We start from the raw sequence: 17,493 nt of genomic DNA on the forward strand, positions 1-17,493 counted from the left end.
AGTTGAACTTTTGGTTGCTAAGTGAATTCCTATGGAACAATGGAGCAGTTGTTGACTGTTGTAGTTGAGTACCATCGAGTCAGAACCAACCCATAGCTGACTCTCCAGTGGGTTATTGTTGTTGTTGTTATGTGCCATCGAGTCGCTTGCGACTCATAGCGACCCTATGTACAAGAGCCCTAAGTGCCGTTCTATCCTGTGCCAAACTAGGCATCTCAAACGCACTCATTCCCATCACTCTACTCACAGAATCGATCCATCTCATGGAAGGTCTTCCTCTCCTGTGCCACCCCTCTACACTGCCAAACATGATTTCCCTCTCCAAGGACCCAGTCCCTCCTTGCAATATGCACAAAGTATGTCAGACGAGGCTTCAGAATCCTTGACTCCAAGGAGCATTCCGACTTTACCTTCTCCAGGACAAACCTGTTTGTTCTCCTAGCAGTCCATGGTATATTAAACACTCTTCTCCAGCACCACAGCTCAACGGCATCAATTCTCTTTCTAACATCCCTATTCACTGTCCAATTCTCTGATGCATAGCATGTAATTGCGAAGACTATAGCCCAGATCAGGCGCACCTTAGTCTCCAGCCTGACGATGTTGCTTTTCAATACTCTTGAGAGGTCCCTCAAAGCTGACTTTCCCAATGCAATTCATCTCTTGATTTCCTGGATGCTGTTACCAAGAGTGTTGACTGTGGAGGCAAATAAACTAAAACTGTTAACTATCTCAATCTCTTCACCATCCATACTGATGCTGCCAATTGGCCCAGTGGTGAGGATCTTTGTTTTCTTGATGTTGAACTTCAATCCATATTGAAGACTGCAGTCCTTGACTTTCTGCAGCAAGCACTTCAGGTCCTCCTCAGTTTCAGCAAGCAAGGTTGTACCATCAGCATAACGCAGGTTGTTGATGACTCTTCCACCAATCCTGAATCCCATGGGATATTGCCTATCCTTCTCCTGAGGAGCAGCTGGTGGATTTGAACCATGTTCCTTTGGGATTGCAGTGCAGGTTCTTATCACTAAGAGCAGGAGATATAAAAGGACAAGTCTACCCTTCCTCACCTCATTCGTATACAGCTTGATCCTCCAGCAAATTTTCAGAGGTTATAAATTGCACAGGAGATGACTGCCTATTCTATGTCCAACAAGCAGCTAGCTAATTTACTTCCCTGGTAACCATACAACCAATTATGGTAAAAGTGATGATACAGAGGGAAAGCAAAAATGGGGTAACTTATATTTCTCTTTACTTTCCTTCCTTCCTTATTCATTAGTAAGCAAAAGGAATGATAATGATGGTAGAAAGAGTGGGTATCAAGAGGGGAAATAAAACTAGTTGAGTTAGCTTTGTGCAGATTTTACTTTCTTTTAAGCAGGAAATACATATATGTGTACAAGTCACAAAATACATATACAAAGCTTACCCTATAATTTTTATGATTCCACATGAGATAAATGCTCTTATATTTGCATTTTAAAATAGCCTTGAATAATATTAGAGAATAAAATTCATTCTAACAATACATCTTTTTTTTCACTTAGAAAGTCATTAAAAATCAAATCTGCAAAACTGTTATGACAGGTAAGAGGAAAGATGCAGAAGAAAGGAAACATTTTCTATTTTAGTATGTATAATGGCACTATTTTCCTGTGTTTTGAACAAGGGGCTCCACATTTTCATTTATATTGGGTTCCACAAAATATGGAGCTGGCCCTGAATAAGAGAGTGTAAGCAGAAAAATAAAGTATTATTTTAACTCACAGATCTCTGAGAAGGCCAGAAAATCAGGGATGGAGAATATATGACTAGAAACAGCATTAAAAAACCATACTAAGAACACCATCACATACGACAGAGCATACAACCGTTCTAGTGAAAACCAATTCTAGTACCACTTGCCAAGTTAGTATCTGTGTCTTCAACAATCCACACCAATATGCCTCTTAAGTTGCTCAGAAGAACCAGTCACCTCCACTCTGATGCTTGCCTGAAGATCCCATCTCACTAAGTGAAGCTGAAGTAATATGTTGTATACTTTCACATCCAAGTCTTAAATAAATATTGCTAAAAACTAGGTCATATGCTGTGATGTGCTGAACCTGGTTACTGAGGTTTTTCAAACTCCATATCGAATGAAGTCACTCTGGTAGCCTGGGTGTGTTATGCCAGGAAAATTGGCTAATGTTATATAGTTAACATAGTTCTTATGCCCTGTTGTGTAAACATTCATCAACATTATCACTGGTCTCCTGCCAGTACTTTAGCTGCAAGAGAGTCCAAAATTGAAGTTTTTAATTTTCCAGCTTCCAAAGCTCAGAAAAGCAATCTAGAAGGCAGCTGGATGAGTGAATCACCTTATAGTATCGGCCACAAAATCATAGTAGCCATTGCCTTCTGTCTTAGATTATAAATTGCTAACATGCAGATGCTAACAGATGTTGAATAGTGTTGGTACAGAAGGATGAGCAGGCTTTTTATTAAAGGTATGACATGATGAGTACAGATGAATAAACGAAAGGATATTAAATGTTAACCAATAGGACTAAAATATTTTTCTGTATTAGACTAAATTCTAGAAGGAAACCACATCTGTCTTATTTTCCACCATATCTTAAATAACCCATAAAAAAATAACCAATTACCTCCAAGAAGAAATGGTTTCAAGACATTAATTATAGATTATTAAGAGATCAGTTTAAAAAAAAAAAAGAGTTCAGTTTTGGCGTTTCTCAAACAGCATATAGGTAGGGCAAATCCAAGTAACTGAACATTTTAAATAAAACTTACGGATGTCAACAGTTTACTGTTATATTTTCACATACATTATCTCATTTTAGCTATATAAGTTCTCTAAGTTAAGACTTCTTAAACTCTAGAATTGTCTAGATTTCCAGCTCACAGATCAGGAATAAACCAATTAAACTCATTTCCCTAATTAATGATGGCTTAAAATTTTCATCCTTTGATTAAAAATTCCAGAGTTCTTATTTCAGGAAGAATATGTTCACCAAATAAAATTGTAAATAATCAGGTATACAAATAAATATACTATATAAAATATATAGTATTATAATATGTTGTTGTGGTTATGTGCCGTTGAGTCACTTGCGACTCATAGCGACCCTATATACAACAGCCCTAAACTCTGCTCTGTCCTTTGACAATCGCACCCTCTCCGAAACACCCATCCCGATTACCCCATCATTGAATCAATCCACCTCAAAGGGGGCCTTCCCCTTCTGCGCTGTCCCTCCACCCTACCAAGCATGATGTCCCTCTCCAAAGACCTCCTTGCAACATGTCCAAAGTATGTTAGACGGAGCCTTAGAATCCTTGCCTCCAAGGAGCCACCCGTTTTAATCCTTTCCAGGATGAATCTGTTTGTTTTCCTAGCAGTCCTTGGTACCCTCAATACTCTTCTCCAGCACCACAGCTCAAAGGCATCAATTCTCCTTCTATCCTTCTTAGTCATTGTCCAACTCTCTGATGCATAACAAGTGATAGCAAAGACCATGGCCTGTATCCCATAGTATATATACTATATAATATCATATTATATAGTATAATATATATTATATATAAATTATAATATCATACAAATGGCACGCAACACACCCAACATTCTAATTTCATGTTGTAAATTTTTTCTTCAAGAGGAAAAATGTTTTCTTTTTATTTTTTAAATATTTTTACTTTCTTTTATTTTTAAAATTTGGGCTCTATGAGGAGAAGGAAAAATGTTTTCTATGATGATCTGAATTGTGATTACAGCTGCCTTATCTTAAATGATAATTTAAAAGGTAGAGTAAAACACCCTAAACAGCTAGTCAATCACTTAAATAGGTTTATTTTTCTCTAGGTAAGCATAGTGTAATTTTTAAAACATGGATGAATGTTGTAACATAGTACAGGGTTCTCACGGCGTCACGATCATATTGGACCGCTAATCAGTCAAAAGGTCATGTAACTCTGGTGGACCAAGCTGTTCTGAGGAACACAGATAAACAGTCTCCTCCCATGAAGATTTACAGCCTCAGAAACATGACAGAGGCTTATAATGGATTGGAATCAACTTGATAACACTGGACTAGAAACAGGAAATACAAGGAGTTAAAGGAGAAGAGCCATTGTTACATTTAAGCATGGCAATCAACATCACAGGAAAAAAATTGTATATGAACTGCTGAATGGAAAACCAATTTGCTTTATAAAGCTTCAATTAAATGTCAAAGAAAAAAATATGGAAGTAAGACTGTTAATGCACATTTCCAGACATGACTAAAAAATAAAAATTATCTGCTGTTGTTAGGTGTTATCAAGTCAGCTCTCAGTAATTCAATGTACAATGAATGTGCCATTATTCCTCTTCAATTTGTCATTGCCAGCATAGAACATGATATTTCAATTAAAAAATGGCTACTTCCAGTCCATATCAGCCCACTAATGCCTAGGAAATCAATGTGTTCCATTTTACTTTTGACAACTTCCAAGTTTCCCAGATCCATACTTCATATAGTCCATGTTCCAGTTTCTAATGGATGCTTGCAGTTGTTTCTCATTTTGAGTAATGTCATGTCAGCAAACGAAGGTCATTCACTCACTGGTTGAAAGCTTTTCTTCATCCACATCATTAAGTAAGTAAGTATAATGATTTGACGTACTCTGGAGATAGACACAGTTCTCCAGTCAAATTTTGGGTGTCTTCGAACCTGAGGGCCTCATCTTGCAGTACTATTATCAGGCAATTGCTGCTACCTACAGGATTTTAAAGGGTTTATTATTTTAGAAGTGGTGGTCTGTCCTGCTTTCTAGTCTGTCTTAGTCTAGAAGCTTCACTGACATCAGGCCATCATGAGTAATTCTGTATTTGAAAGACTATGGCCTATCTTTCAGCATCACAGCAATTTACAAGCTACCAAAATATTACAAACTGACTGAAAGGAGAAAGGAAATAGTAGGACCAAATTATTAAAATGTAAAGAATTCCCTGGTATTACACTGTTAAGAATCACTGGCAATGTGCATCTGGCATTCACCTTGTAAAAGATAGTTTTTAAAATTTTATAACAAATTTGTGTATGGCAATCCAATTTTTAAGCCACCTCTATATTCTTCTAAAACTTTAAATCAATGTCAAGAATTATTCACAATATTATGTAAATTTCTGTATATTAGAAATCTTGCCACCTATGTTTGTAATCATGCTCTGAGGCTGAAGACTGCAGGCTAATTTACTGTGATAATCAGCCTCATATCTCTTTTGAGTACAAATTCTTACTTGCATTTACATATATATTAAGGCATTTTTAGGCAGCTTATTTTCAATGACCTGTCCCGTTGAACAATTTCATTTTCCTATTTGAAAATTCACAATGGTTTCAAATAAAGACTACTTCAATGTTTAGTCAGTAACCATGAAAAAGCACTGGTACAAATAAAGGATACTCTTTGAGTAAATAGAAAATGACCAAAAAAAAAAATTTCTAATTCAGTGGTCTAAACTGATTGGGAAACCAAGCCTACTGTTGTTTATTTGTTCTGTTTTTGGTTTGGGGTTTCTTTTTTTATTATCAATTAGACAAATCCTTAAGGATTTTCTGTTATTTTTAAAATAAAAAGCCCTCTCATTTTACGGATGAAAGCACGATAGCCAGGGGAGACCAAGTGACTTGTCCAATGTCATGCCCATTATTAATGGTCAAATAAAACAAAATCCTTGTTCCGATGGACAACTCTCCTGCATCTGTCTCTTTTTAATTTCCTAATCGCTTTTCCTCATCCTTCTTAATTCTTAGGTAAAAGCTGTTTTCCTATTGACGGTCCTTCACCATCCCCGTTTTTGCCTTAGGGTAGTAAAAACCTTGCACAACCTAAGCAATGGTTACCGGGAGTCCACCGCTAACGCAGTGACTTTCACGGGCTTATCCTTTTGGTCAAAATTTTCTCTGAAAGGCGTTTAAATTCTGGAAGGCTCCATTCCGTTGGGGAAGGTCGGGGTGGGAGGGGAAAGGGAAGTCACTGAGAAGACTTGTCCTCACATGTCTGCGCGCGCGCGCGCCCGGGACGCTGCCTGCGGCGCCGGCGAACCGCCGAGGAAGAAACCAAGGAAGGATGTACGAGGGCGAGAGAAGAAGCAGAATGGGAGGGGAAACACCGTGGATGGAAATCCCTCTGCACTGGATCTGCCAACCCCTGGCAAAACTGAGCCGAACCGGCATGAATAAATCTCATTAACTAGCCCAGCGTACACACTGCAGCAACTCCGAAGAGGCGGAGCCGGGGCGACACGGGGGGCACGCCCGGAGGAAGCGCCAGGGCGGCCCTTTTATAGGCCAGAGCCCAGGCTCGCGCGTCCCCGCCCCTCGCCCCGCCCCCGGGCCACGCGCGGGAGCCGCAGCGTTACCTGAGAACGGCCCTCAGTCGGCTCCCGGTCCCGCCCATCCCGCTGCCCGCCCTCTGTCCCGCGAGGCCGCGGCGGCACGAGATCTGCGCCTCGGCCCCCTCCTCCCTCTGGCGGGTTTTCTTACCTTGTACAAAACATTTTCGCCATTACCCCCCGCCTCCTTTACAGGATGTGAAATGGCGGTCGGCTAGCCAAGCGCGAGAGCTGCAGCTCCGACCAATCCTAATGTAGCGGCCAAAACGGCTCTTTTCCACAGACATCTCCCTCCTAGCCCATCCATGACATAGGCGCTCCGCCGGCCCCATCAACTGCCCCTCACCCAGGTGGCCGTGCTCACCGGCCGAGCCATCGATCCCTCGCGCCGGGCTCTACTTTTAACCTCCTGCTTTCACTGCGTGTCCGGGGGCGGGGGCGCAAACACCTTTGAGGGCACCCTCCTCGGTGTCCCGCTCGGGTGCCCGCCGCGTCCCCTCCCCCCCACTACTCACACCCCTCCCTTCACCACCCACACAACCCTCTTCCCCCCTCCCCCAGTGGTTGCGTCCGTGACATCATCATCATGGCAACAAGAGCTGCAGCCTGGGACCGAGGAGTCCGTGTGATCCCCGGCGGCGGCGGTAGTGGCGGCAGCACCAGCACCGACGAAAGCGCGAGGGCTTCTCTCCGGCTGCCCCTCGTCGGGTGCTCTTGAGGCGGCGGCAGCCGTGCCAACACCGCCCCGCCCGCCCTCCCACCGCCACTCTTCACCGTGTCTGTGTGTGAGGGGAGGGGGCGCCGCTGCGGAGGGAGCCGCTGCCGCCGCCGCCGCCGCCGCTGCCGCTGCTGCTGCTGCTGCTGCTGCCAGGTCGTTAGTGAAGGGGAGGCGGTGGCGGCGGCGGGGAACATGTTTTCAGTGAGAATAGTGACTGCCGACTACTACATGGCCAGCCCGCTGCAGGGGCTGGATATCTGCCAATCCCCCCTCACCCAGGCCCCTGTCAAGAAGGTGCCGGTGGTGCGAATCTTCGGAGCGACCCCGGCAGGTAAGCGGGCGCCAAGCGCGGGACCCGGGCGGGAATCGGCGGGGCGCCGGACCGCCTTTCCTGCCGCGTACACGCGCGCACGCCGCCGACCCTCTTGGTGGGTCGCTGCCGTGTCCCCTCTCTCCCCTCCGCCCTCCTCGCGTTTCCTCTCGTGCATGACAAGAGGCGCAAAATAAATAAATAAAAATGTGGGTCCGCGCTAGCGCTGCGCCCCCCAGGGCGGGGAGGCGGCGGGAGCCGAGTGTTTACACTGCGTGTGGCGGCGACAAGCGGGGATCCGCTCGCTCGGGGAGGGAGGGCGGAAGGGAGGCCGAGCGCCCACCGACACCGCTCTCCCCCCGGCACGGGCCGGGCGGCCGCGCCATGTCCTCTGTGCACCGGCTCGCGGGGCCCGAGCTCGTAAGACCAGGGACACCCTGTACGTCTCCTCGGTGCCGCGTTCTGGAAATGGCTTTAAGTGGCGAGGGGAAGTGCCAGCCCTGTTGTCAGACGCTCCTCGTCGCCCCTTCTCGTCGTCGCTCTCCTCTGCCCCTTCTGGAGATCCCGTAGGCTCAACTGAGTGGAGCCCGGGGACATAATCCTTCTGGCCTAAGTGACCATGTGGCTGTGCTCTCAGTGCAGGTCACGACTCCTTAGAGTTTAGTGCTTCGGAGTCTGGGGACAGGGCGGCATCCTCCGGTGCCTTCAGGGAAATGTGCGTCCTTGGAAGTAAAAAAGGCGGTTTATCTTGCCCAATGAACGATAGCTCCCTTAATAGATTGGATATGTTACGAACCGTGGCAAAACTGAGCAGCACAGACATGAAAAAAAAATACCCAATGCTGACCAGCGGCATTGCGTTTGAAATAGACGCATTTAGAAAGCTGTATTTTGAAGAATGGGAAGCGTAGAGATGTGAGCATTGAGAGAAGCTATGTGCTCAAGAAGCTCTTGGGAATTTATCATGATATACATAACAGTAGTAGCCAGGTTTACAAGGTATTTTAAATTGCTTTTCCCCCCTGCTTGCTTTGAACTGCCTCTAATTGTGCTGCTACCTAGAAAGGGACGCCTTTAGCTCTAGCTGTGTGTGATCCTATGGGATTTTAGAGAGCACTTCCCACTTGATGCTCCTTGGCCTCATCACCATTCATCTTATTACTACCGTTAGTTTCTGCCGATTGCCAAGATAAGCTGGGGCTGCACCTTCTCAAACACATGCACTCCTTTCAGCAGTCATCTTTAAATGTGCATTCTCTTTGTTGAAAAATTCAGTGCTGTTAGTGAGGTTTGGTAGAATGCTGTATTCCTTTTAAAAATTGCGTAAAAGTTTTTAATGCAGATTTTATAGATGAGGGGAGGGGTTTGAATGCTGGTAACAATTGTTTAACAGCGTAAAACTTTGATTGCATTGGAGACTGGAAAGTAGAGAGAGTAAAAGATTCTAAAGGATGTATTTTATGCTCTCAAATACAGGGTGCTGACTTTGTTTCTAATTGGACTGTCAATGTTATAAACAGCTTGTTCTCATTTTACGTGAAGACAATGGACATGTTCTATGTTCTGTTAAGCTAGATTTCCAAATTATAAAGTGGACATGCAAATAAGCTATACTGAGGCATTTCTGTATATTATAGTTTGCATGTTTGGGTTCCTTATCTACATAGGGTTGGATTTCTTAAAAATATATAGTTAATTAAATATATTTTCCTGAGTATTCAAGCTTTGTGTTACAGGAACATTTTGTTTGTGGAGATGACGTTTTCAGTGAACTTCTGTGTAAGCTAGAAGTGACTAGGAGGTGAAAGGTTTTTTTTTTAAAAGAATATGAGATATTTTTTATATTTATATTTAATGAATGTAAGAAAGTAGACCTACTAACTATACTATGAAGAGAGAGATTTATTTCTCCCTTTCTGGACATCTTAAAATAGATTTAAAAAGACTACCCAAGGAATTTTGTAAAAAAATGTGTGATGTAAATGAATTTTTTTTTAAAGGGAGTCTTGTTTTGGGGTACAAACATTGAAAGATAACAGAAAAACTCATATTTCAGGAATAATAGTTTAAAATATAAAAGTTTTATCAAACCGAATTTATTGTAAAAATTGCTCACAGTTTAAAACAAAAACATTTGTATGTTTCCTCAATAGATGGAAAAATTTTAAGTCACTGGTGTATGCACAGAGATCTTTTAGGAATCAAGCCAGGGTTTATAGCATGTTAGAAACTCCCACTGAAGTTAGTATTAATTAAACTTAAGTAAAAGCTTGTGAATTACCTGCTTTTGGATTCTCTCCCCAGAGAAAACTAGTTTAGGCCATCTACTAAAATAAAACTTGAAAAATAATATAAAAGTGAGGCCACTTTGGCTTAGGTGAAGTCAGGATGCTAGAATTTTTTATGAAAATGAACTTACAGTTTGAAAATGCAGGCCCGATTTATAGTTTTACAAATAAGTAAGATGAGTTAATGAAAATTTGGAATGCAGGATAGACTCTATTAAATAGCATGGGCAAAATCTTTTACATATTGGAATTAATTTTGGAAATCTGTAATTTTTTTAACCTTTGGCAGATGCTTTTAAACTGAATTTTCTTTAGAAGTAAAATCATAAAAAGTAGCAAAAGAAATTTTCTCTCAAAGTTATCCTTAACCACTATGGTTCTCTTAAATAATGTGATCTGTAAAGGAGTTACAAGTTCTGAACTGATAGAAATTGGATTAAAAGCTTTTGTAACTGGTTTATTTTTCTATCATTGCATATAAGTTGTTTTTCTGTATTGTAAAACAGTTCATTTAATTTTTGGTTGCCTGAATTTTTAAGTCCTTATCTTGAGAAATATAAGAAATGAGTATATTAGCTTAAAATGTTCTCATACTTCAAGTTGGAAGAGATACAATAAAAATTGCATATTCAAATTCTATTGATGAGTTCTGGCTGATTTAATTCCTTGGTGATTTGCAGTATCCTCCATTTAAGTTTTCTGAAATGTGAAAAAATGGTGTAAAATAATGTCTTTTAAGCTCTTTTTTCCAGTGTCATGGACATTGTTTTCACATAACAATGCATTGAGCAATATAATTTGTGGCAGAAGTGGTTAATCTTTTTCTTATAAAACAGTATTTTGATGACTTGTGTTAATGATGGTAAGCAAGATTTATGAAAACATGGGAGAATTTTTATCTTCGTTTAAGAGTGAGTGATTATTCTCAAACTTCATTTTGAATAAAATCCTGAGGCTTCTTTGTGAGGACTTGACTCAGGTGGACCTGGGAATCTGTCCAGTTTCCACATCCCAATTCTTGCTTAAGTTGCTTGATGCAACTGTCTTCTTGCTGAGTTTTAGACCCTATCCCAGTTTTCTCAGCTTTAGGTTAAACAGAATTATCCTTTCAAAGAGCTTCCCTGCTGAGATGCAGAAGAGAATAGAAGAACATGAAATGTCCACAAAGCAAGTAATTAAACAAAATAGGCCAAACTGACTATAGAGGGAGCTGCTTGTCTTTGAGATTACTGTAAGGAAATCTGCCTGTTCTTCTCTAAGTCTTCTTCCTGCCCAGGGAATAGTTTAGTTGATTGTTCTAGTTACTGTCAAAATAGAAATAAAATTTCCCATTTAAGAAATCAATAATTTTGAAGTCACAAATACATTATTATTTACTTTATAAATTTACCTTCTAATTTTCTACTTTGTTATAAAATTGAATGTAATAAATTACCAAAATCTTTTTATTTGGAAACTGGTAGATTATAAATAAGCTTGAAAGAAATACATTTGAAAGTGATAGCATATATCCACAACTAAGATTACAAATAATTTTCTGGTAAAAATCTTGTTTGTTCATAGCCTTTTTCATTAAGCCATTTACAAATATTTTAATGTCACAACAGTTCACTGATTATTAGAAAGACTATCAGGAACAATATTGAGGTTTAATTATTCATCATAAAATTAGTAGTTTTATTTAGTAGCAAATTTTATTATCTTTCTCTTAAAATGAAAGTTACTAAATCGGAGACTTAAGCAGGATTTCTCTTAACTCTTAGGCTGTGGTAGAATCTAGTACTCTGTGATTCAGTTAATTAGAATCAACTGTGTATGTCAAGTTATTTTACTAGATAATGTTAAGAATAACTTGTACCCTCTAAAATCTCATAGCATAACACAGATAATAGAAGAAGTTAAATGTAGTTTATGATTAAATTACAGTAGAAATCTATGTATGGCATTATGAGGACTCAAGAAGACATGTTTCATTACCACTTGCTAGGCAAAATGAGTCTGAGAAAGCTTCATGAAGGAAGTACAAATTTTAAAATTCTCATATAGGTGCATATACAAGAAAGTTCACAAAAAAAAAACACAAAAAAACCAAACCCAAAAACCTCTCTTCAGGGGAGCTCGGTGTTATTTATCAGGATCTTTGAGAATTTTGTTTTTTAGATGTTTATCCCAATAATTCCAGTTTTAGAAATTTTATCCTGTGAACATGAATCTTTTGACACATCAAATTATCTTTTCAGCCCATCTGTACACTTTATTCATCACCACCCTAGTCTAAGCTACTAGCATTTTTTTATTAATTTATTTATAGTAGTCTCCTAATCATGGCCTGTTCCAGTTAATTCTACCTCTTCTAATTTGTTTTTTACACTGTAATCAGAGGGATTATTTAGAAATGCAAACTTTGATATAGCACCCTACTACTTTATATGATACTGTATCTTTCCATTGTGTTTAGGAGAGGGAGAAAATTGAAAGTTTTAAATGGTGATATCTGCATGCCTCATGCTCATGTATATTTTATACATACGCAAGGGAATATGGCATAGTTTAAAATCAGGAAATGTGTGTATCATGCTTAAGTGATTTCACCATATTTATTCAGTTTGTATGGTGGGCACTTAATTCACAAAGATGGGCAATAATGAAGACTATAGTATTGAGATTAGAGGGAAATTTATTAACCTGTGATATGCAGCTGCTACAAACCATCTTGGACAAAGTGAAGAGGACTTGAAACACTTGCTGATGAAGATCAGTGACTTCAGTCACTTGTTGATGAAGATCAGTACAGCCTTCAGTGTGGACTACACCTCTGCATAAAAAAAAATAAAAATCTTTACAACTTGACCAATAAGCAACACTGGGATAAACAGAAAAGATTGACGTTGCCAAGAATTTAATTGTATTGGTCTACAACAATATCCATGGAAATGGCAGTCATGAAATAAGAAGACATACTGTTTTGGGAAAATCTGCTATGAAGACCTTTGAAAGCGTGAAAAAGCAGAGATGTCACTTGAACGTGCACCTAGGTAAGGCGTTTTGCTGCTAACCCAAAAGCATTTGGTTCTGATACACTAGATGCTTTGCAGGAGAAAGATGTGAACTCTCCCCTGGTACAATTTATAGCTTCTGAAAACCTGCGGGAGGGTCAGCCATGAGCCATTTTTTATTCCATGACACTTAACAACATACGTTCTGGTATTGTCAAAGCTGGATATAAGCAGGAAAGACTGAAGAAATGATGCCTTTTAACTGTAGTTTTGGTGGAGTATATAGAATATACCGTGGACTGTCAGAAAAGAATTTTTCTTGGAAAAATGCTCTTTAGAAGCCAGGGTGGCAAGATTTTGCCTCACATACTTTGGCTGTCAGAGGAATTCATATAGACTAAGCTGCCAGAACTACCTTAGTCTCATATACTTTGAACATGTTATCAGGAAACCCTAGTCAGCGAAAAAGAGGAAGACCCTCTTAGCTGCAACAATGGGCTGAAACATAACTACTTGTTAAGGATGAGGAAGAACGAGGCAGTTTTTCATTCTGTTGTACATATAGTTATTTTGAGCGGAAATGGATTCCTCAGTGCCTGACAACACAATATATGTCTTAAAAGATGTATGATCTGTCCCTATCTTTCTGTCCAATTATTATTACTTTAGCCATGTTCTAAGCTTGGTTTTTTGTGTTCTAGCCATATTGGCCTTACTTCAGTCTTCTGTTTTTTTCATACTCTTTCCCAACAATGAGACTTTCGTAAAAGTATTGTTTTCTGTCCCAACAATGCTTTTTCTTTACCTAAACTCTTGAGTTATCCTTCCCTATCACTGACCATCAAATTTTCATGAACTTTCAGTACCACTTTTTCTAGTTTTGATTTTATATATCTTGGTGGTTAATATATCCCCCCTATTAGAACATAACCTTCTAAGTGTCTGAAGTATATGAATTTTTTCCTTATTATTACACTTTGCTTTGCATAGTACTTGAAACTTATTTTTTCGCAAGAGTTAATGAAATCATCAGTACAGAAACAGTCCCAAATATTAAAAATTGGAAAATTGTTAGCTGTGAGTCGCAAGCGACTCGAGGGCACATAACAACATAATACAATACCATTTGTTCTTAAAATAATATTTTCAAGGAATATATAAACAACATATATATGTTGAATGTATCAAAGTGTTATGTGGAAAAAATCAATATATGAAATAGTAACTTTTAAACACTGCAGAAACATTGCGTACTAAATTTTAAAGATTTGTTACCTATAGATCTGAAAGTTTCTGATTTTCTACAGAGAACTTGAAAGATTTTACAGTAATGAAAAAAGAACCCAAAAGAACCATGTGTAAAATGAAAGACTTTGTAGCTGTGTTTCAGATATAAGATTCAAAGGTGAACTCCAAAATAAATAACAACCAAAATGCATTATTAATGTTGTAATTATATAGTGCTTGTTTGTACAAATTCAATTTAGAAGTTAAAAAAATGATTTTTATATGAAAGTAAACTAGTAATTTCTGTTTTTGTTTTGGGGGGTTTGTTTTCTTTGTAGGAAAACTGAAAAGTTTTGAAAAGTAGTGTGATTCTGGCACATGACAGTAATAGAATAGAAGGCAAAACTTTAATTGACTCAAACATATATATGACAGCTTAGCATATGACAATGAATGCCAACTTTGTATAGCAGTTAAGGAAAAGAAAATTTAAAAGTAGTGTTACTATAGTTGGTTAATAGTCTAGAAAAAGAAAAACTTAGCTTCCAGATATGTCAAGAATATAAATATAGAAAAAAAAGTTAAGAATAAATTATAATATAGTCCAGAAATGGAGGCCTTTCAAAGTATGAGACAGAACTAAAGCCATGTTACATTGTTTTACAAAAAAAAAAAAAAAAATTTGTAGAAGAAAAATCCTATAGTTAAAAAAGAAACAGACTAGTTAAGCATACGGGGAAACTTCACAAAGGACTAATTTCTTTTGAATATACAGAGAGATACTGTATGGATGGGGGGAGGGGGCAGTGAGCAATGACAATTCATGTGAAGAGATGTGGAATGTTATTTGTAATAACAATACAGAGCTGTTAGGCACTATTTTTCATCCATCAAATTAGCAAAGATTGCTTCTGCAGGATAATTTGGGGAGAAGAGATGGACATTCTGGTACATTGCTGGTAGCATTATGAAGTGTTCATTCTATGTAGAAAGCAATTTGTAAGTCATCCTCAAAATTACAAATTAACATCTATTAAATGAATATCTACAAATTTCATTCTAAGGTACTCCTCTGCCAGTGTGATGGTGTGAGGTTCAAATCCAACAGCTGCTCTTCAGGAGACAGGTGGACAACCTCCTCCCATGCAGTGCCTCTGAAAACCTCATAAGGGTCAGCTGTGGGTCAGTTCTAACATGATGATACATAACAACAATTTCATTCCAGGATTTTAAATTTAGGAAATTTTGCATATATGATAAATGAAAATGTCATGGAATATTTATTACAGTATTGTTTGTCATTAGGTTGATTGGAAATAGTATAAGCATAAATCATTAGAGGAGTGATTAAATTATTCGGTGGAACACTAATGTTTTAAAAAATGAGACAGCACTATGGATACTATTATAGTACTCTAAGTTATACTTAGAGGAAAAAGCCAAATGAAAGACATTTATCTATGAAAATGTGTACATCTGTCTAGCTATATCTGAAGGAATAGATGATAATTTGTTAACCATGATTGCCTCCAATGAAAGGAACTGTGGCCTAGATGATCAGGATGGAAACTAACTTTTTTTAGTATACTGTTTGATAATATTTGGATTTATTTTTCTTACTATATGCATGTAATACCTATTTGAAGTTAATATTTTCAGTTTTACTCTGCTTGGAACAAATAAGCAGGGGAAAATGAAAAAGCATAGTTGTAATTGTAATTATTTTTCAAATGTTTGCTGCAGTAGCGTGTTTACTATTTTTGCTAGTTTATTTCATATCAGAGCATCCAGTTTATATTCTATGCCTCACTGGAGGCTCACTTGCATATTAGGATCTAAATGGTTCCAGTAAGCAGATAGCATGATGAGTAACAATCTGAAGTTACTGTTCCTTCTTGATATTCTAAGTATATTAAAAATAAGGTACATTATTACTCAGAATTTACTTCAGCAGCTAGCCATAGAGTGTGCAGTGTCCCTCATGGAAAAGGGATCCTTGGAGCTGCTCCTGGAGTTCCTAATCCAAGTTCCTAAGGGACGTGCTGTCCCATATAGGGTGTATCCTATTTGTAATGAAAGGACAGAATAGCAGAGAGGGTGTTCCTGGGAGGCCCAGCTTTAGACATGAATTTCTATGTTTACCCGTAAGGGATCCTGCTAGCCATGTGCATCTGATGTGCCATTTTCACTAGCTTACAGGTGACTGCTTAACAGTTCATGCATGCTCCATAAAATGGTTATTTTTAAGTCATTTAAATGCTGTTCTTGATGTGGAAAAATTCAGATTTGAAATTAATTCATATTATCAAACCTTTAGTATTGCACATATCTACTATAATATTTTATATTTTCATTTTTCTGTAATGATATAAAGAAAAATCTTATTGTTTTAACCAAATGTTTAGTTGCCTCTAAATCAACTTTATATTGGCCAGTGTATTGAACAGATATTGGTTACAGTGTGAAAAAAGGCGGGACATCACTGTTCTAATTGAATGCTCTTGTTTTATGGAGAGAAAACTAAAATCTAAATAGGCCGGTCCGGCCAGAGATACCGCCCGCCCCCCACTCGCCAAGTATTCTTTAGTGGACTGGTGTGGGTGAATCTGAAAACTGGTTATCTTGTCTTAGTTGGCTTCATATTGTTCCTTCAGACTTGAAGTAACAAACCTAATTCAGACTTGAATATTTATTGAAGAAATTCATTGATGATAAGGAAAGAAAAAAATGATAATATTGAGGATATTATTGAAAGAGCTGCTCACTCATAGTTTATAAATCTTTGAAGGTCTAATATGTTTGAGTATAGTCTTTTTCTAATAAAAGATTATGATAGAATTAATCTGTGTTGATTGTAGTTAGGTCCTTTGAGGAAAAAAGTCAAAGTGAGATTATGGCAAGAGGAAAAAAAGTCAAAGTGAGATTATGGCAAGAAGATTTTATGATTAATTAAAAAGAAAACTTGATACTAGAAGTTTATATATGTCTTTTTCCTAAAGAAAACAGTAATGTATTAGGTGACCTTTTAGGTCTCTCTATTCCTGTAATTGTTTTATCTTGCTTTAGATTGGATTGGAATTTATTTAGTTAAAAGTAATATTATTGAAAAGTGACAAGGGTTTAAGTAGGCTTCAGACAATGTGGCCATTAGCCCCACATAGTAAAACAAATACTTAGAAACTTACTAAGCAAAATTTGAGGTGTGTTATAAAACATGCCACTTTGGACTCTGCTATTTTGATGCTACAGTGGTACTAAGAGAGCAATAATAGGAGTTAAGGCATAGTTAACTTTTAGTTTCTAGATAAGGGGGAAAACTACCCAGGAATGAGTTTTTTAAGCAATTAAAAATAACTCCTCTGTCAAAATAAATCATCACATGGATGCCTTTTTGAGATCAGAACTAGTTAGACATGAAAGTAAGCCACTGTCAATGACAGTATAGTTAACATTTTTTTCCCTTTGGTCATTCTGTCCAAATTTTCCAGATAATCTATATTTCTTCAATGCATTGTAGATTTTTAAAGATGTCTTTTTTAAGTGAAAAATAATTTTGTTGCTTTGTTAGT

At 38.3% G+C, this 17,493-nt stretch overlaps 1 protein-coding gene and 1 pseudogene across 1 annotated transcript in view; both read left to right on the top strand.

The window, feature by feature from the left end:
- The first annotated feature begins 7,295 nt into the window (after nt 1-7,295).
- REV3L (REV3-like, polymerase (DNA directed), zeta, catalytic subunit) overlaps nt 7,296-17,493 on the top strand; it is a 229,381-nt gene continuing 219,183 nt past the window's right edge. Inside the window, exon 1 of the mRNA XM_006879036.1 lies at nt 7,296-7,434. Within this exon, the coding sequence (XP_006879098.1) occupies nt 7,296-7,434 (139 nt within the window). The remainder of the gene's footprint in view (nt 7,435-17,493) is intronic.
- LOC102850893 overlaps nt 8,169-17,493 on the top strand; it is a 36,366-nt pseudogene continuing 27,041 nt past the window's right edge.

This window comes from Elephantulus edwardii, unplaced genomic scaffold, assembly GCF_000299155.1.
Source record: "Elephantulus edwardii isolate Elephantulus edwardi_28Jun2011 unplaced genomic scaffold, EleEdw1.0 scaffold00002, whole genome shotgun sequence".
NCBI classification, from domain to species: Eukaryota; Metazoa; Chordata; class Mammalia; order Macroscelidea; family Macroscelididae; genus Elephantulus; species Elephantulus edwardii.